This window comes from Carettochelys insculpta, chromosome 17, assembly GCF_033958435.1.
Source record: "Carettochelys insculpta isolate YL-2023 chromosome 17, ASM3395843v1, whole genome shotgun sequence".
Taxonomy (NCBI): domain Eukaryota; kingdom Metazoa; phylum Chordata; order Testudines; family Carettochelyidae; genus Carettochelys; species Carettochelys insculpta.
The window spans coordinates 31,306,897-31,326,770 of record NC_134153.1 but is presented as its reverse complement, the minus strand read 5'-3'; the positions used below and the strand labels follow the sequence as shown (position 1 = coordinate 31,326,770).

Genomic DNA, 19,874 nt, shown 5'->3' with positions numbered 1-19,874 from the left:
TCTGCTGCTGTTGGGTTCCCCTCCCCGGGTTGGTGCCCTGCCCACGGAGTCGGGAATCTCTGGCGGCAGCAGCTCTTGCTGATCCACTGGCAGAGCAGCTGTCTGAGGCCTTAATCTGCTGCTCGAGATATCGTGCGCCTAAGCCCCGCTGAGCTGTCTGGGCGGCCGACTGCAGGGTGCCACGCCCAGGGGCTCACGTGGCAGGGCTGGGGCCTGCTCCTGCAGAGGTTGTTCGCCAGTTCTCTGCTTGCTCCCGTCCAGGGCTGGGGTGTGGGCTGGCTTTGGCTCTAGCCTTTCCTGCAGCCCACCCTGGCACAGCTGGGGGTGTGCAGCCAGGACTCCCTGCCACCCAAGACAGGCAACGACCTGCTTCCCTCCTGCTCCTCGGCTGTCCCTCTCCCAGGCGGCGGGTGAGCCGGCCTCAGCGCTGCTCTCATGGCCAAGCTGCTGCCCTCATGCGAGCCCCGGGCTGCTCAGCTGGGGCCTGGACATGCCTGTGTCAGGATCTGGGCTCGTTCCTGGTGCGGCACTGGATGGGGAGATGGGCGGAGGCGCAGACCCAGGTTTCTGCCGGAGATGGGCTCCGCCTCAGGAGCAGGGTATGGCTAGGCCTCGGGCCAGAGCTCTGACTGAAGATGAGGTGCCAACTGGTCCTGAGTGGTAGCCCCCAGCCTGCTGCTGCTGGAGGCCGTGGGCCCTGCTGGGGGATGCTTGGCCCTGCGTGGCCACTGTCTGGCTGGGACCAGGCTGGCTGCTTGGGAGCAGAGAGGGGCTGTCTCCTGGGCTGGGCTGTGGAGATCTGTAATGTCCCCGGTGCGCCCCCCTTCCACGGGGTCATGGCTGCAGTGGTCGTGCGGACACAGCAGCTTGCGGCAGGGGGAGGTGCTCTGGGAGGCTCAGCCTCTCTCGCTGGCTGGCTGGAGCCTGCGGCTGATCCCTGCCCTCGGCTGCCCGCAGCTGGAGTCGAAGGCTGGCAAAGGGGCCCCGGAGCGAGCACTGAAACGGGAACGAGAGGAGCACCAGCACCTCCTGGCCGAGTCCTACAGCGCCGTCATGGACCTCACCAAGCAGCTGCAGATCAGCGAGAAGAACTGGGGCCAGGAGAAGCTGGAGCTGCTGCGCCACTTCCAGGAGGAGCAGCAGGCGATGGAGCAGCAAGTGAAAGAGCTGCAGAACAAACTGAACCAGGTGGGGGTGCCGGAGCGGGCGTTCCCACGTGTGCTTCGTGCCACCGAGGTCCCCCTGCGGCCCAGCCTCGTGCGCACGCAGCTGGGCCGGTGCACGGAGCCGTTCCTGAGCTCACGCTGGCGGGTGTTCGTAGGAAGAAGCGAGTGCCAGCTCTCTCGCCAGTGCTCAGTACACAAGCGCATGCTCGCACGAGTTATGCAGTGCACGAGGTTCTGGTGCACTTTTGCACAGGCTTATGTGACTTGCATCGTGCACGCTTGTGTGATCACGTTTGCACAGTTCCCCCCACTGCTGCCAGAGGGCCTCTCCCTGGGGGTCATGGCTGTGCTGCGTGGTAAGTGGGCTAACGCAAGGCTGAGCACTGGGTGGAACTCTCCCCCTCTGCCTGCGGTCAGCCTTCCCACTGCGGCCCTGCCCCGCGTGCTCCCCTGCAGCACTCCCGAGGCAGAATGTGGCCCTGAGTCCCAGCGGCCTGAAGTCCCCAGCTGAGCACATGGGGCCTCTGTTGGGAAATGGCCCTTTGGGCCACCAGCTGTAGGTCACCAAGCCTGTCCCACGTGCTGTGGAGTGACCGGCTCCTCTCTCTGTGCCGTCCCCAGCTGCAGAAGGGAGCCGAGCGCTGGGCTGGGAAGCACTCGGAAGGGGAGAAGCAGGGCAGCAGCTGGAAGGAGGTGAGCGCTGTGGGGTGGGCTGGGCTGGGCTGGGCTGGGGGCAGGTGCCCTGGAGGCAGTTGCCCAGCCCTGTTCCCTTGGATCCGGTGGGGGGAGCTGCTGGCTGGGACCCGGGGAAGCCTTGCGGCTGAGCGGCTGCACTGTAGTCTGCTTCGTGCCAGGCGGGCCCAGGAGCCCTGACAGCTGGCAGGGCTGCCCCCCTCCAACCTGCCTGGGCCGGTGGTCACCAGCCGGGACCCTGTGCTGGAGGAAGTGATGCCTGTTCCCGATCCTGCTGCAGGCACCAGCCTCCCATGCAGCTGCAGCAGCCCAGCCCTGGGCCCAGCCCTGCAGAAGGCTGCAGTGGCAGCCCTGTGTGCTCCCCATACCAGGTGCTGCTGTGAGGAGAGAGCTGGGGGCAGTCCTCTCGCCTTCACCCCAAAGCTTTCCTGGGCACGGCTGCCTCCATAGCCTGTACCCCTGCTGCCCACCGTCTGCCCGAGCCCTGTGCTCCTCCCATGTTGGACCCCCTTGGGCTCCCCCCCGCCACATCACCTCTCTATTGGGGCATGTAACAAACCTGTTGTGCTCAGGGAGGGGGCGTGGCCCAGCCGTGTTCCAATTAATCGAGTCCAGGTGTATGGAATAAATTTTGTTGTGTGCGCTGAGGCATGTGCCATGTGTACCACCTCTGTGGGTGCTCTGCCAATCAGCTGGCAGCATTGGACTCTCCCCTGAGCAGCTGCCCAAAGCAGCCAGCTCCATGGGACTCTGCTGCCCCCCACCTGTGTTATGGTCATGGCTGGGCTTCTCTGTGCCAGGTGCCCGCCCCACTCCAGTCCCTGGCGCAGAGCTCGCCGGCTGCTCCCTGGGGCCGTGACTAGAACCCGATTGGCATCGGGGGTCTCAGAGGGGTCATTGTCACAGGGTTAAGGGCTGTTCAAACAGGGCTCGAAAGTTGGCTGGCTTATGTTCCAGGCCTGCCAAGGGCTGGCAGCGCTGCTGGGTGCCACTCTGGGGCTCTGGCCCAGTGGCCTAAGGACAGATGTAGGGTCCCAGCTCCAGGTGAAAAGCACCAGATGCCGGGAAGCTGCTGTAGGACCCAGGCATCCTGGCTGCCGTCTGAGTGCCCTGTCCATTGGCTCCTGGCCAGGCGTGCCCCCCTTGCTCAGGGCACGCTCCTGGACAGCTCCTTGGTCTGGAGGCCCCCAACCTGACGTCCTTGTCCCCAGCCTGGGTTACACATCTGCTAACAGTGCTTCTTCCTCGAGTGTCCCTGTGGGTGCTCCACGATAGGTGTCAGGCTCGCCCTGGCGCCGCAGATCGGATCTTTCCAGCAGTTTCTGCCGGACCACGCATGCGCCGGCGTGCGCCGCTCCCTTGCGCGCTCCCGGCCACGTGCGCGATCCGGTCCCCGCCAGTTCCTTCTTAACCACCATCAGCTGCAGACGGAATCCGCTCAGGCTGCGGCCAGAGTCAGTGTATTTAATGTTCTTAGTGTTTTTAGAGTTTCTTTTCAGTCTTTCAGTTAGCTTGTTGTTTTCTCTTATTGCACAAAAAAAAAAAAGGGTATATAACAGCATAGGCAGAAAGCCTTAGTAACCAGAGGAGCAGCGGAGGCCTGGGGACGTAAGGCCATTAGGCCTCCTGCCGCGGCAGGCTGGGTCCGAGAGAGGGGAACAAGCACAGAGAAGGTGCTAAGTACCCTATTAACAACTCAAAGACTCACCGCAATGTCCTCTTCAGGATTCAAGAAGTGTGAGTCATGCCGCGAAGCTATGCTGGCCTCCGATGGGCACAGTCAGTGTATTAGGTGCCTGGGGGAATCTCACGTCACCCAGAAATGCTCCTTCTGCGCAAAGCTCACGGCCAGAGCCAGGAAGGACAGAGAAATACGGCTAAAAATGCTGCTCTTTGATAAGGCCCTCCAGCCAGACGTGCCGGAGCGGCCTCAACAAGAGGGAACCACAGGGCCCCATAAAAGGAAGGCGGCGTCCCTCACCCCATCAGTGCAAAAACAGAGGAAGCTCTCTCCAACCCGATCCCTGCCGGCAGCCACAGCAAGCGGGACGGGTGCAGCATGTAGCCCCCAGCCGCAATTACAAACAAGCGGCGGCGCGGAAGCGCACGTGGCAGAGGCTGAACCTCCGATGATTAAACAGCCGGCCTGCACCGCGGTCAGAGCGGCAGCCAGGCAAGCGCCGGAACCGGCGGCACCGCAGCTAGCGGCACAGACCCCCGGGGCGCCGACGGTGCAGGGCTCGCAGGCACGCGGCCTGCAGGTGCCGGGGGAGACCACCCGCACGGCACCGCAGTTAAGCGTGCCGAGCGCAGCGCCGACAGCGGGGCCGAGATCTCCGGCATGGAAAGGGGCGGAGTTAGCCCCACAGGGGAGGGGAAAGGCAGCAGAGAAAACCCGGCACCGCAGCCCTTCTTCAGACAGGGCTGCAGGGCTGCTCACTCTAAGCCCTCCCCTTATGCTGCGAACTCCAACAAGGAGACAGGGGTCTCCCACAGTCTACCCTGAGCCTCCCTCCCCGTTCCTCCAGCCAGCATCACCATGGCTCGGGCCACCCTCGCGTTTTCTGCAATTTGACCCCCTGGAGTACTACCACTGTCTCAATCACCCAGACGATCTCGCTCCCCCAGACGCCAGGGATATGCGCCTTGAGAGTAGTCCAGGTCTCCATCCCAGGAACCGTGCCCGCTTTGCCATGGTCGCCCCTATCATGCTGGGCATAGACAGCACACCCCCAGGGACAGATCCCCCCAGATGGTTCACTATCCCCGAGGGCAGTCGCGGACGGGGACGGAAACGCAGCTATCTCAGGGGGAGTTGGTTCTGGAACCCCGAGATTTTCCCTCGCAAGCCTCCAGCGAGAGGATGTATCATCGTCAGCAGGACCCCAAGGGCTCAAGGGAGGCTTACCCCAGTGGTTCCTCTGTCCTCCCCCGACGAGGCTACGGCCCCAGGGGATGTCCACCCCCCAGACAATCTCAAACAGTTCCAAGAGCTGTTTAAAAGGGTGGCCTTTACGCAAGGGATCCAAACAGCAGAGGTGCAGGAGAAGCACCATAAGCTCCTCAAAAACCTGAGACCTCCGGCCTCTTCTAAAATACCTATTCCCCTCGACGAAGCAAATATGGAGTCCGCTACCACGATATGGCAGACCCCAGCATCCGCTCCACCTATAAACAAGAGAGCGGATAAGAAATACTTCATGCTGACGAAGGGCATGGAGTTGCTGTTTAGTCACCCACAACCAAATTCACTGGTGGTGGAATCGTCTCAACAGAGGTCGAAAACTTCCCAGTACAAGGCAGGGGGAACGGACAAAGATGCCAAGAAGCTAGAGCTGTTCGGCAGAAAGGTCTACTCCTCCTCTACCCTACTGTTGAGAATGGCAAATTATGCAGCACACCTAGCGAACCATAATTTTGACAATTACTCCAGACTGACTTCTCTCATGGACTCGCTTCCAGAGGATAAGAAGCTGGTGCTCAAGGCCATCGTGCAAGAAGGCTACGCAGCCTCGAGGACGGGAGTTCAGATCGCCCTGGACGTAGCAGATACGGCGGCACGCTCAACGGCTACGGCAGTGGTCATGCGCAGGGAATCCTGGCTTCAGACATCGGCTATCCTGAGGGATCTGCAGGCGAAGATTGTCGATCTCCCCTTTGACACGCAGAAGTTGTTTGCCGAATCAACTGATTCGGTCCTTCATTCCAGTAAAGACTCAAGGGCCACTCTCAGAACCTTGGGGATTTATACCCCTCCATACAGGAAGAAAAAGTATTACCCACAGCAAAGACGATACCCGTATCAACCCCAGCGTGCTCAGTACCAAAGGGGCTATGAACAAGGGCGGCATCAACAGCACCAACAGTACAGAACTCCCAGGCGACGTTCTCAACAGAGCCGTGCCTCCTCGGGGCAGGGCCAAAGGCAACAAGTTTGATGGACAGATCGAGGGCTGCACTATCACTACCATCGTGCAATGTCATCCGAAGCTACTGTTCCATCATCGCCTCCGACCGTTCTACGCCCAGTGGCAAAAGATCACCACAGACAAATGGGTACTGGAGATCATAGCCACGGGTTACGCGATCCCCTTCCAGTCGCTCCCACCGCCACGACCTCCACCCAGGCCCCATCTCAAGGACACCTCCCACGAAACGAGACTCAAGCAGGAGGTGGACCATCTTATGCTTATAGGGGCAGTGGAAAGAGTGCCGGAGCAACTCCAAGGGAAAGGGTTTTATTCAAGATACTTCCTCACAGAGAAAAAAACAGGAGGCTGGAGGCCCATCTTAGATCTTCGAGGCCTCAACTGGTACTTGCGCAAACAACGCTTTCGGATGATCACAGTCGCCTCTATTCTCACGGCACTGGATGATGGAGATTGGTTCGCAGCCCTCGACTTACAAGATGCGTATTTCCATATAACAATCCACCCGGCTCACAGACGCTTTCTCCGGTTTATGGTCGGCAAAGAACATTTCCAATACAAGGTTCTGCCGTTTGGCCTCTCCTCGGCCCCCAGAGTCTTTACCAAGACCCTGGCAGTGGTGTCAGCCTATCTGCACAGACAGGGTGTTTATATTCCCATATCTGGATGACTGCCTACTCAAAGGGGCCTCGAAGGAAGAGGTACTACGCATGATACGTGTTACAGCAGGCACGTTCTCTTCGCTGGGCCTGGTCATCAACCTGGCGAAGTCAAAGATCGACCCCACACAGGACATAGAGTTCATAGGGGCACGCATAAACTCCATCACAGCAAGGGTTTATCTACCAGAGACTCGCTTTCGCGCCATTGGTTCCCTCGTGCAAGTCATCACCTTCAGCCTCACGGTGCCGGTTCTAACGTGCTTGCAGCTGCTAGGCCACATGGCAGCAGCAACGTTCGTAGTACAGAACGCCAGGTTACACATGCGCAGCATGCAGCACTGGCTGACGAGCGTCTACAAACCAGCAACACACACCGTCCGCAGGGTGGTGTCGCCCACGACAGAGGTGCGCAAATCCCTGGAATGGTGGGTGAACCCCAAGAACATGCTAACAGGGGTACCCTTTCATCAACCACAAATCTCTATCTTCCTTACCACCGACGCCTCCCACATAGGGTGGGGAGCACACATGGGCGAAAAGGTGATGCAGGGACTGTGGTCCCCTACGGAACAGTCGCTGCATATAAATATACTGGAGCTCAGAGCAGTGTTCAACGCCTGCAAACACTTTCGAGACTATATACAAGGCAAAGTAGTCGGGATCAATACAGACAATACCTCCACCATGTTTTATATAAATCGACAAGGAGGAGCTCGGTCCCGTGCCTTATGTGCGGAAGCAGTCCAGCTGTGGAACTGGTGCATCGCCAACAATATAACCTTGAAAGCCTCGTATTTACCAGGCGCTCACAACGTGAAGGCAGACCAGCTGAGCAGGCGCTTTGCACTCACACACGAGTGGCAGATCCGTTCCGATCTGCTACGACCGATTTTTCATGCATGGGGGGTTTCCCCAGATAGACCTGTTTGCCACTCAACACAACAAGAAGTGCCCTCAATACTGCTCCAGGGCAGGACTGGGATGGGGGTCCCTGGGGGACGCATTCGCAATCTCATGGAAGGGCCCCCTGCTCTACGCCTTTACTCCCACAGTGCTCATCCACATGGTCTTGCAGAAAGCCAGGAGAGAGAGAGCCCACGTGATCCTAGTAGTCCCAGCTTGGGATCGACAGCAATGGTTCCCCTTGCTTCTGCGCATGTCGGACCGCCCACCGATGCCCTTTCCGGTGGCGCCGCACCTGCTCACGCAAGCCCAGGGGTCCGTAGTGCATCCACACCCCCGAGGCCTGCGACTGCAAGCATGGTTAATCCATGGCTCAGCTCCCTAGAGAGTACATGTACAGAGGAAGTGCAACAAGTCCTAGAAAGTAGCCGAAGGACTTCTGCCAGGAAGACCTACAAGCAGAAATGGACTCGATTCACTGCATGGTGCTCTACCAAGCAATTAGCTCCCCTTGATGTGCCTATATCTGTAATATTAGAATATTTACTGGACCTCAAGAGAGGCGGACTTTCCCTATCCTCGTTGAAGGTCCACCTTGCTGCTATATCGGCTTTCCAGCATGAAGAGGAAGGGCCCACGGTGTTTGCCCATCCCATGGTTACCAGGTTCCTCAAGGGGCTGGTAAACCTATACCCCCCTCGGAAACCGCTTCCAGCTTCGTGGAGCTTGGACCTGGTGCTTAATGCGCTAACGGGACCACCGTTTGAACCCTTAGCCACGGTTTCCCTCCGTCTCCTTACGATAAAAACAACCTTCCTTCGTGCAATCACGTCAGCTCGCAGGGTGAGCGAGCTCACGGCAGTTGCGGCAACGCCACCCTGCACAGTATTTTCCAAGGAGGCGGTAACCATACGGCTGCATCCAGCCTTTGTTCCGAAAGTTTCTTCAGAGTTTCATATTAACGAACCTATAGTTTTACTCTCGTTTTATCCAAAGCCTCATAACTCCAACAAAGAGGCGCGCCTACACCTCCTGGACGTGAGGAGGGCGCTGGCTTTCTATATAGACAGGACTAAGTCCTTCCGGAAAACGGATAGAGTCCTAGTCTCTCTCGCTCCCAGATCAAAAGGAGGTCTCCCTTCGCAGAGAATCTCGAAGCACATCGTATCCTGTATAAAAATGTGCTACGAACTTTGAAAGACTCCTTTACTGGCCCCGCCTTGGGCTCACTCCACCAGGGCGGTGGCGGCATCAACAGCCTTTTTCAAGGGCGTTGCGCTAAAAGACATCTGCAGAGCGGCAACCTGGTCATCCTACGACACCTTCGCCAAGCATTATGCCCTACACAGGGTATTCCAAGAGGATACCCGTCTCTCGACAGTGGTCCTTTCGGGGGCAAGCTGCACATAATCCGATTACCCACCTCCTTTCTTGGGTTACTGCTGGGTAGTCACCTATCGTGGAGCACCCATGGGGACACTTGAGGAAGAAAGAGAAGTTACTCACCGTAGTAACGATGGTTCTTCGAGATGTGTCCCTGTGGGTGCTCCACCACCCGCCCATCCTCCCCGCTTCGGATCTCGGTTTAGTATTTTTCAGAGCATCCGAGGCGGTTGGTCAAGGAACTGGCGGGGACCGGATCGCGCACGTGGCCGGGAGCGCGCAAGGGAGCGGCGTGCGCTGGCGCATGCGCGGTCCAGCAGAAACTGCTGGAAAGATCCGATCTGCGGCGCCGGGGTGAGCCCGACACCTATCGTGGAGCACCCACGGGGACACATCTCGAAGAACCACCGTTACTACGGTGAGTAACTTCTCTTTCCTTCTGTCTCCTTCCAGACGCTCAACGAGAAGATCACAGACAAAGAGAGCGAGTCCGAAATGACCCCCAGGGGGGCTGCCCTGAAAAGGTGAGGCACAGGCACCCAGCATGGCTCACTTCCCCTGGGCTGAGGGGGCAGGTGCAAGAGGGAGGGGACCCCATGTGCTGATGGGCTTGGAGGCCCACTGCCAGCACCCCCAGCCCACTTGCTCAGTACCTGGTGCCATCGCGTCTAGCCCCAGTGGGGTTACCACCTGCCCAGGGGAGTCTGGGGTTTGGCTTCAGTGCCCAGGTGCCAGTTAGGGTTGCTGAGTCCCCAGGCTTTCACCTGGTGGGTTCTGCAGCCAGGCCAGTGGCCCTGAGAGCAGCCTCCCCCAGCTAGCTTGTTGAAGGTGGCGTGTGTGTCACAGTTCAGGTAGGGCAACTGCGCCTGTAGGCTCCCTCCCTGGTCCAGCCAGGGCACCCTCCCTTGGCTGCCTGCTCCCTCTCCAGGCAGGAGACCTGCACCTCTCTGTCCCATCCGAGCAGGGCATCTCCTGGTCGAACAGCGGTACCCCGGCAAAGCGCAGCATGCTGCAGTTCTCCTGCAGGGCTGTCACCATGGCAGGGAGCTGTCCTGCTCTGCTCAGCGCTGGTGGGGCCTCAGCTGGAGCAGTGTCTGGCCCTGGGGAACACTCCAGGAGACATGGGGTCAAACTGGAGAGAGCCCAGAGGAGAGCAGGAAACGACTGGAAAAACCTGCCCTCTGGGGAGGGACTAGCGCCACCGGCCCAGTACAGCCTTGAGAAAAGAGTGGCCCCTCCTGGTCTGGTCTGGTCTGGTCCGGCCCGGCCAGTCGCTCGCCACGGCCACAGGCGGTGGGGCCGGAAGTACTCGGCACTGTCGGGTGATACGCCCTGGCTTCGGCTGCTGCGGGCGGCTGTGGCCTGCCCACCATTGGGTGTGGTTAAGGACAGGCTGGGTTTCGGTTCCTTGCCCTGCAGCAGATGCCGCTCTTGGAGGCGCCGTTGTCTGTGTGGTCCCCGTAGCTCTCGGAGGCTCTGCAGGAGGCGTGTGGCGGGAAGGGGGGAAGCAGAGCCCCAACGGGCACTGCTATCCTAAACGCTCCAGCCCTGGGCGTGCTTAGAGGGGATGCACAGCACCCCCAGGAGCCGCCATCCCAGGAGCTCCATGACCCCCTTGCTGGCGCGGTTTGACGACTGCCCTCTTCTCTCCACTTAGGACGAAATCGGTTTCCTCCATGTCTGAGTTCGAGAGCTTGCTCGACTGTTCTCCCTACCTTCCAGGCAAGGCCATGGCCCCCGACCCTGCCCACGGCAAGGGGTCCCCAGCCACCCAGGGGCTGCCTAACAGCGTAGCAGACCCCCAGGCCAGCCCATACATGACTGTGGAGCAGCCCAGCCCCGAGAGCCTGGCAAAGGCCAAGCTGGGCTTTTCCTCATGGGACTATTCCCGGGCACACGGCCTCTCTGGCCAGGATCCGGCCCAGAAGCAGATGCAGAGGAGCTACACAGCCCCAGACAAGACGGGGATCCGCATCTATTACAGCCCCCCAGTGGTGCGAAGGCTGGAGGCGCCGCTCATCCACACCAAGGAGGGCAAGGCCATGACTGAGCCAGGCTTCCTGTTCACCATGGCCAAGCCCACAGAGCTGCAGGACTCCACCAGCTCGGAGAGCACCTACAGCCGCTGGCTGTGCGACTTCTCCAAGCAGCACCGTGACCTGCTGGATGGGCGCAGCGCTGCTGAGGCCAGGCCTGGCAGCCCCGCCTTCCCGGCCTCCCTGCATGGCTTGGAGATCTCCGGCAACATGAGCGACGACATGAAAGAGATCACCAACTGCGTGCGGCAGGCCATCCGCTCCGGCTCGCTGGAGAGGAAGGTGAGGAGCACCTCCAGCCAGACCACGGGGCTGGCAAGCGTGGGGACCCAGACCATTCAGACAGTGAGCATCGGACTGCAGACGGACACGCCCCGGGGCAGCCTCCACAGCAAGAGCTGGTCCCCACGCAGCTCCTCCCTGATGTCTGTGCGCAGCAAGCAGATCTCGTCGTCTCTGGACAAAGTCCACTCCAGGATCGAGCGGCCGTGCTGTTCTCCCAAGTACGGCTCCCCTAAGCTCCACCGACGCTCTTCCTCCAAGCTGGATGGTTCCAGGGACCGGAGCCTGTGGAACCTTCACCAGAGTAAGCAGAACGGGTCGGCCTGGGCAAGGTCAACCACGACACGGGACAGCCCTGTCCTCAGTAACATCAATGATGGCCTGTCCAGCTTGTTCAGCGTCGTGGAGCACTCGGGGAGCACAGAGTCCATCTGGAAGCCAGGCTGTCCCGAGAGCAAAGCCAAGCCAGAAGCCCCCAAATACGGCATTGTGCAGGAGTTCTTCAGGAGCGTGTGCGGGAGAGCACAGAGCCCCACTTCCGGCCCGGAGAAGAAGGAAGCCCTGGCAGATGAGGGCACCAGAAAGCAGGATCACGCCCAGTTATCCACCTGCCATCCGCCCGAGACCAGCTCCCGGGGCTTACCCAAGAAACTCCCAAAGCAGAGCAGCAGCGAGGAGCCCAAGGTGTCTGTCCTGAGCCAGGGGAGCAAAGACGGGCCCCCGAGGGACCTGGACGTCATCTCAGCCATGGCCAGTGAGGTGAGGACGGATGGTCTGTCTAGCCCTGTGGCCTGTCTCAGCCAGGTGCTTCCGAGGGAGTGAACAGAACAAGAACAGGGCAATGTATCCAGGCCCAGCCTCTGGCTGTCAGGCCAGGCAGACCCGGAGCCATGGGGCTGCAGCCCCGCCCAGTAGCCATGGGTGGCTGGAGCCGCGGCAGCCATCCCTTGTTGCATTGCAAGCCCACGAATGCCCTGGGGGACGAGGCTGGCTAGCAAAGCAAGTTATCAGCTAAGCAGCTGTTCCCGGCAGAGGCTGCGGCTTCCTCCCACCTGAGGAGCAGTGTGGGCCCTCCACCCCAGAGCCGGAGCAGCAGCTCAACCTCTTCCCTGACTGCTCTCCACGGGGCGGCCCAGGGGCTTGCACTCCTGCCAGGCCTTCGTGTGCTGGAGAGCTGGCTTTGGGGCAGGCACTCTGCCAGCCTCTGGTTCCAGCTGCCTCCCAGTGTGGCTGCCTTGGTAGCACTTCCCCGAGTTCGAGGCCTGCGGGCTACCAGGTCTGGCCCAGCCACAGCTCCCTGAGCCCTTCTCCTCTCCTCTCCTCTCTCGGCAGGACACCGCCTGCGACTGCAGCTCCCAGTCCCTCACCTCCTGCTTCGCCCGGCCCTCCCGCTCGGCTCTCCGGCACTCCCCCTCCAAGTGCAAGCTGCACCCCTCAGAGCCCAGCCGGGCGGAGGAGAAGGCGGGGCCTCTGAGTGAGTGAGGGAGCCAGCCAGGGTGCGTGGCCTGGGCTGAGCCGAGCCGAGCCGAGCCGGGTCTGCTGTCTGCGGCCCTGCAGAAAGCGCACGCTGCCTGCCTGCGCCAGCTCCGCCGCAGCCTGCGGGGGGTCCCAGGGGCCCCTCACGCCTGCGGATGCACTGCACGTCTCCTCACTCCCCCCCAGCCAGTAGGGGTAGTGCGGAGCCAGAGGCTGCAGCAGAGGCGTCGCCGTTCGGCCTGGACCTGCTTGCAGGGCCGGAGGGGGCGTTACTCTGGGTGGGTGTCTGCACTGGGAGGACGATTCCAGGGGAGACGCAGCACCCCCCGAGCTGGGCCCTGCCTGCCCTGGGCTGGGGGACAGAGAACCCCCCCACCCCAGCAGTGTCTGGCCGCGCTGAGGCCGCGAGCTTGGGCCTCCCCGGGGCCGTGCCGTGGACAAGCGCCCTAGAGAAGGAGCAGCAGCCCTGGGGCCGGGCTGGGGGGCGCGGTGCTTGTGACCCTCGCCCCAGCTGGGCGGCCTTGCCAAGCTGTGTGCGTGGCACTGGCGGCCCCCTGCGCCTTGGGGCAGGGCCAGACCATGTGGATAGCTGCACTGTTGTATCAGCCACTGTGGCACGTGCCAGGGAGGTGGGCGGTGGGGCTGGGCATTGGGATCGGTACAGGGTCAGGTCCTACGCCCCTGCACCCACCAGCCAGGCTGGAGGCTGCAGCAGACGGCCCTCTGGCAGGCTCCCTGCACAGGGCCAGGCCTGCGGTGGTCCCTTTGCCACAGCGTCTGGGGCTTGCCACTGATGGGACGTGGTTGTGCTGTTTGTGCGTCGGCTTGTTACCCTGGGGCTCGCTGTGGGGGTGTGAGGCTGGACTGCCGGGGGGGAGAGGAGTGTGTGCGCCATGTCCTTCAGGCAGCAAAGGCATCTGGCCTGGGCTGCCAGTCCAGCTGGGATTCCCCAGCCGCTCCCAGGAGCCTGGCTTCGACTCAGCCACGTGCAGCGGTAGGACCCGTCTCTGCCCCGAGCTCCCTCTACTCCCCCCCGCCTACCTGCTCAGGCCAGGGGCAGCATGCACGCAGCATTTTAAAGAGTCGTTTAAACGGTGATTTCACTTGTCCGAGGAACACGACAGACTCACGCCAGTTTTGGTTCATTGGTAATTTATTTCAAAACGCTGGTCGGCGTGCAGGGCTGTGCCAAGACAGGACCCCCCCGTGCCAGCCCAGCTCCCGTTCCTCTGCCTGGGGGCGGACACCCATGCCGTCTCCTCCCCAGAGCACAGCTTTAGGGACCCCCTTGCCCAGATACGTCCTCCCTCTGACCTGCTGCCTCCTGTGGGTGAGCTAGGCTCTGCCAGGCCCAGCCGTGCTCCCGTGGTGCTCAGCACCAGGACAGCTCATTTCAAGGGGTGGGGACAGGAATCCCATCCACACCAGGTTAATTCCTGCACAATTCTGCCTTGCCCAGCGAGGCTGCTCCCGCAGGAGCAAAGTCAGTCCGTCCCCAGCCCTCCAAGCTCCAGTGGCTCTGCAGGTCGACTCCAGCGCTGGCCACAGCTACAGGAGAGTGTAGCTCCCGCCAGGGTGACTCCAGCCTCACTCCTTTGCCCTGCTGCACAAAGCGTCTGCTACTTCTTCCAGACCTGCTGGGGCAAGTCCTGTTCTGGAGCCTCCCAGCAGTTAATGGGCTGAGGCAGAGAACACCCTGCCGCCCTGGGCACTGAGGCAGAGGGACTCCAGGGCTCTCAGCCCCCAGAGGAGCGAACTGGCCCTGGCCCTGGCAGCACCTCCAGCGCCACGTGGGGAGGCCAGTTGGAGGCCAGGCCACCTGCCTTGCAGCACTTGCTGGTTCTGGCCTGTCTCCTGGGTGCCTTGCCCAGGCCCAGCTGGGCTGGGAGGCGGGAAGAAGGGACCTCCCCAGAAGCAGATACCAGCTGTTGCTCTCTGCCCCGGCCACCTTGTTCCAATCGCTGCAGGCGGGGCAGCACGCGGCAGGGCCGCTTTAGCCCTGAAGGGCGTTTTAGAAGAAGGAAGTGAGCAAACTTGGGGGTGGAGGAGCTCAAAGAACCGGGGGGATTTGGGGCTTGCTGGTGGGGAGGTGCCGGCTCTGCCGTCCCGCCCATGAACAACGCCAGGGGGATGTGGTGCTGATGAAGAGCCGGTGTGATCGGCTTCCTCGCGAGGCCGGGCTGCCCCCTGCCAGCAGATTGCTGCAGCCGCGACTAACTGCCCCTGTTGGGTGCTATTGGAGTCCAGCGTCTGGCCTGCTGTTCCTTGCTGCGCGCTGGGAGAGGGGAACAGCGCTTCCCCAGCGAGCACTGCAGGAGGGAGTGTGGGCAGCCTGGGCCTGCAGCCCTCTCCTGCTCCCCCATCACGCCCTGCAGCCCAGCTGGGGGTCGGCGTGTGACACGCCAGCTGGACGCTCCCCACGACTACCTGTAGGCGGTTTCTGGGGGGCTGGAGGCAGTGCTGTGAGCTCTGGCAGGGAGCTTGCTGCTACCCCAGCCAGGGCTGCTGCTCAGTGGGCGGTTGAGGGCCAGGCCCGTGAGGTGCTGCATGTGCCTGTTACGTGAGGGGAGCCCTGGACTGGCTGGGTCGTCTCGTCACCCTACAATGCCCACCTGGTGAGTGATCCAGCTGCAGGGGTGGGTCTTGTGGCTTTCCCCGGCGCAGCCCTCACCCCTGGCTCTCCAGCCCACCCGCAAACCACGCCCGGGGGGCGTCTCGTCTGTGTTTGGCCCCCTGGAAATGCCCCCATGCTCCATGGTGGCGTCGGTAACTGGGCCATTTTAAAGGACCTGCTCTGGGCGAGTGGTTTCTCCTTTCCCCGGCGCCGCTTTTGTTTGGGGTGTTCAGTGCCTGTCCTGTGAGAGCAGGGCTGGGCGTGTCTCCCGAGGGTGCAGCTGCGGGGCTGGGCGACCCCAGGGCTGGGAGCGATGGAACTGGATGTGTGCCCCAAGCCCTAGCTTGGCCACTCAGTGGCCGGTCGTAGAGAGCTGCCCTGAGCCCTACTGTAGGAGATGCTTTCACCTGGCCATTGGCATCTCCTGGCTGGGAGTCTGAGAGCAGAACCTCAGCTTGAGAAGTCTGATGAGCTGTTTGCAGGGCCTGGGATAGAGAGTAAGACACAGAATATCTTATTGCTCTTACATAAAACCATGGTACACCCACGGCTTGAATACTGCGGACAGATGTGGGCTCCTCTTCTCACAAAAGAGATTTTGGCATTCGAAAACATTCAGAAAAGGGCAACTAAAATGATGAGGGGCTTGGAAGGGGTCCCATGGGAGGAGAGGTTAGAGATACCGGAACTTTTCAGCTTGGTCAGCAGGAGACTGAAGTGGGATTATGATAGAGCTATGTAAAATCATGCGTGTTGTTCCCAGACCACCAGAACTAGAGGACACCAATGAAATTAACGGGCAGCAGGCTTAAAACTAATGAGAGGAAGTTGTTTATCACGCAGCACACAGTTAACCTGTGGAACTCCTCGCCAGCAGAGGCTGTGATGGGAAGGACCGTAACAGGGTTTAAACAGAGCTAGACAAATGCATGGAGGTTCAGTCCATTGATGGCCAATAGGCAGGCTGGGTAGGAATGGTGGCCCTGGCCCGTCTGTCAGAAGCTGGAGATGGACGGCAGGAGAGATCGGTCACTCCCCTGGTTGCACCTGGCTTTGGCTGCTGCCTTCAGACCAGATGCCCAGCTGGATGGACCTATGGTCTGAGCCGGTGTGGCTGTCCTGTTCTTTCCTGCCCTGGAGCTTGTGGGTAGGTCTGGCTGGGGGCTGTCACCTCCTGCTTCCCCAGAAGCCTCGGGCTAGGCCGGGGCTGCACTTGCTCGCCCCTTCCTTGTCCCCAGCCCCACGCTCACATGAAGGGCCAGTACTGTGCCCCAGCCTCCCTCTGCACATTGCCTGTGTGGTGTGATAGAAGCAGAGGGACGGGGAGCTCCCGGCTGGGTCCATCTGTGCGGGGCTGGGCTGACCCCCAGCACAGCCCCCAGAAGCTCCTTGGCACCGTGCTGCTCTCCTGCTGTGGAGCAAGGGCTACCTCCTGCTCTGAGCAGCGCCCTGCGCGTGGGGCTGGTTCTTCCCTTGCTGAGCTGCTGCCAAGTGCTCTCGGGAGCTGGGGCCGGGCTTGGCCACCAGCTGGTGCCGGCCCTGGGGGAGCCTCCCCGGTGACCTTGAGGGCCAGGAGAGAGCAGAGGGGGGCACCGCCCCCTGCTGGCTGAGGTGGGAGCAGCACCAGCTGCTTGCATCCCTGGAAGGAGCCTGCCCTCTGCCCGGGGGGCTTGGGCGATGGAGCAGGTGGTCACATACGGCTGGCAGGGCAGGTGCCTGGTCTCCCAGCCGATCCCAGAGAGAACAGCGTGTTGGGGGGAGCCAGAGCCCGCGGCTGCTGTGCAGCGTGCTGGAGGCGGCCTGGCTGGGCGTGCCCAGGCGCTGCAGGGGCTGGCTCGTGGGGCAGAGAAGAGCTGTGCTTGGGGATCAGCTGTCCCCGAGAGGCAGAAGTGCGGCGGCTGGAGTGGCACTCGTGCGGAGGCCACTGACCCACAGAAACATCAGCCCAGGCCACGCAAGTGCGAAGCAAAACCCCCAACTCCTCATGGCTGCGGTCCCCCCAGAGACCCTCATCCACCAGCCCCACAGCAGCGGCAGGGCTAGTAGGTTTTGGGGGGCCCCGAGCTCTAGTGCAGGGCTACCAATGAGGGGTTGGTGGGGGAGGGGGCTGCTAGGAAGCAGGCTGGGGTCCAGGTGGCCTGGCCTCACCTGCCATCCCAGAGCTCTGGTATGCAGCAGCCTGCTTGGCCCAGGCCACCAGCCCTTGCAGCCCCCTCCACCTGCCCCCCAAGTGTGCCCAGCTGGGGCAGTTGGCCCCAGGCCTGTAGCATGGCAGGCTGCCCCACGCAGCAGCTCGAAAGGAGGGAGACGGCCCTGTGCATCATCTGCAGGGGCTGGTCCCATGCCATCAGGTGTCCCTACGGCCAGGGCCAGGACCCCCACTAGGCCCCAGGCCCTGTCCCTACAGCGAGCAGCCCCTGGCCCCAGCGGTTGTGCTTGGGGTCTGGCCCACCCCAGGGGCCGGGGTGCCATGGAGGGCCCAGTCCTGAGGCCACAGCAGCTCATGCACACTGGCTTCTGAGGTAGGAGTGGGGAGTGATGTGGCACTGGCAAGCTGCACTCCACTGTGTCCCTCCTGCTGCTCTGCAGCACCCTCCCAGCACCCAGGGGCTCCAGCGGGCTTGTCACTGCCCTGCTGCCTGGAGCTAAGTACCAGCAGGGTCTGCCCAGTGCTCCTGGCTTGGAGCAGCTCCTGTCCAGTGCCGGCGAGAGGCCGCATGCCCCAGCTCACCTCAGCCTAGGCAGGCAGTGTAGAGATGGACTTCCATGGCTGCCGTGAGCCTGGGAGAGTCCGCCACTGTCAGGCGTGTCCCCTTCCCAGGGCCTGTCCCCCAGCTCTTCCCGGGGCTGTGCGTTCCCTCAGCCGCTGCCATCAAACCCACCCACCCTTGGGATCCCACCTGCATCAGGCCAGCTGCTGGCTCCAGGTCTCCTCTGTCGCCAGTGCCCGCTGCTGCTCATGCACAACCTCGTCTGCTTTGGTCGCTTCCGCTACCGCGTCTCCCACCCTAGAGCCACCTCCTGCTACCTCCTCTCCCTCTGTCCCACCAGAGCCGCCGCCTCCCACCCTACAGCCACCTCCCGCTACCTCATCTCCCGCTGTCCCACCAGAGCCACCGCCGCCTCCCACCCTACAGCCGCCTCCCGCTACCTCATCTCCGGCTGTCCCACCAGAGCCACCGCCGCCTCCCACCCTACAGCCGCCTCCCGCTACCTCATCTCCGGCTGTCCCACCAGAGCCACCGCCGCCTCCCACCCTACAGCCGCCTCCCGCTACCTCATCTCCCGCTGTCCCACCAGAGCCACCGCCGCCTCCCACCCTACAGCCGCCTCCCCCTACCTTATCTCCGGCTGTCCCACCAGAGCCACCGCCGCCTCCCACCCTACAGCCGCCTCCCACGACCTTATCTCCCGCGGTCCCACCAGAGCCACCGCCGCCTCCCACCCTACAGCCGCCTCCCGCTACCTCATCTCCCGCTGTCCCACCAGAGCCACCGCCGCCTCCCACCCTACAGCCGCCTCCTGCTACCTCATCTCCCGCTGTCCCACCAGAGCCACCGCCGCCTCCCACCCTACAGCCGTCTCCCACGACCTTATCTCCCGCGGTCCCACCAGAGCCACCGCCGCCTCCCACCCTACAGCCGCCTCCTGCTACCTCATCTCCCGCTGTCCCACCAGAGCCACCGCCGCCTCCCACCCTACAGCCGCCTCCCACGACCTTATCTCCCGCTGTCCCACCAGAGCCACCGCCGCCTCCCACCCTACAGCCGCCTCCCACGACCTTATCTCCCGCGGTCCCACCAGAGCCACCGCCGCCTCCCACCCTACAGCCCCCTCCCGCTACCTCATCTCCGGCGGTCCCACCAGAGCCACTGCTTCCCACCCTACAGCCACCTCCCGCTACCTCATCTCCCACAGTCCCACCAGAGCCACCGCCGCCTCCCACCCTACAGCCGCCTCCCGCTACCTCATCTCCCGCAGTCCCACCAGAGCCACCGCCGCCTCCCACCCTACAGCCGCCTCCCGCTACCTCATCTCCCGCGGTCCCACCAGAGCCACCGCCGCCTCCCACCCTACAGCCCCCTCCCGCTACCTCATCTCCGGCGGTCCCACCAGAGCCACTGCTTCCCACCCTACAGCCACCTCCCGCTACCTCATCTCCCGCGGTCCCACCAGAGCCACCGCTGCCTCCCACCCTACAGCCACCTCCCGCTACCTTATCTCCCGCAGTCCCACCAGAGCCACCGCCGCCTCCCACCCTACAGCCACCTCCCGCGACCTTATCTCCCGCAGTCCCACCAGAGCCACCGCCGCCTCCCACCCTACAGCCGCCTCCCGCTACCTCATCTCCGGCTGTCCCACCAGAGCCACCGCCGCCTCCCACCCTACAGCCGCCTCCCGCTACCTCATCTCCCGCAGTCCCACCAGAGCCACCGCCGCCTCCCACCTTACAGCCACCTCCCGCGACCTTATCTCCCGCAGTCCCACCAGAGCCACTGCCGCCTCCCACCCTGTCTCCCACCACTGCTGTCTCCTACCTGTCTCCCTCTGTCCCACCCTACTGCTGCCTCCCCCTACCTCATCTCCCTCTGTCCCACCCTACAGATGCTTCCTAGCCCATCTCCCCATCACACCCCACAGCCCCTTCCTTCTGTTCCATCTCCCTGTCACACGTTACAGCCCTCTCCTGCTACCCCATCTCCCCGTCACACCTTACAGCCCTCTCCTGC

General features: G+C 62.3%; 1 protein-coding gene across 1 annotated transcript in view; it reads left to right on the top strand.

The window, feature by feature from the left end:
- Positions 1 to 17,869, top strand: part of MTCL2 (microtubule crosslinking factor 2) — a 58,269-nt gene extending 40,400 nt beyond the window's left edge. The window contains exons 11-15 of the mRNA XM_075011590.1: positions 958 to 1,188; positions 1,788 to 1,859; positions 9,190 to 9,260; positions 10,394 to 11,813; positions 12,387 to 17,869. Coding sequence (XP_074867691.1) covers positions 958 to 1,188; positions 1,788 to 1,859; positions 9,190 to 9,260; positions 10,394 to 11,813; positions 12,387 to 12,536 — 1,944 coding nt within the window. The 3' untranslated portion in view covers positions 12,537 to 17,869. The remainder of the gene's footprint in view (positions 1 to 957; positions 1,189 to 1,787; positions 1,860 to 9,189; positions 9,261 to 10,393; positions 11,814 to 12,386) is intronic.
- The last annotated feature ends 2,005 nt before the right edge of the window (positions 17,870 to 19,874 follow it).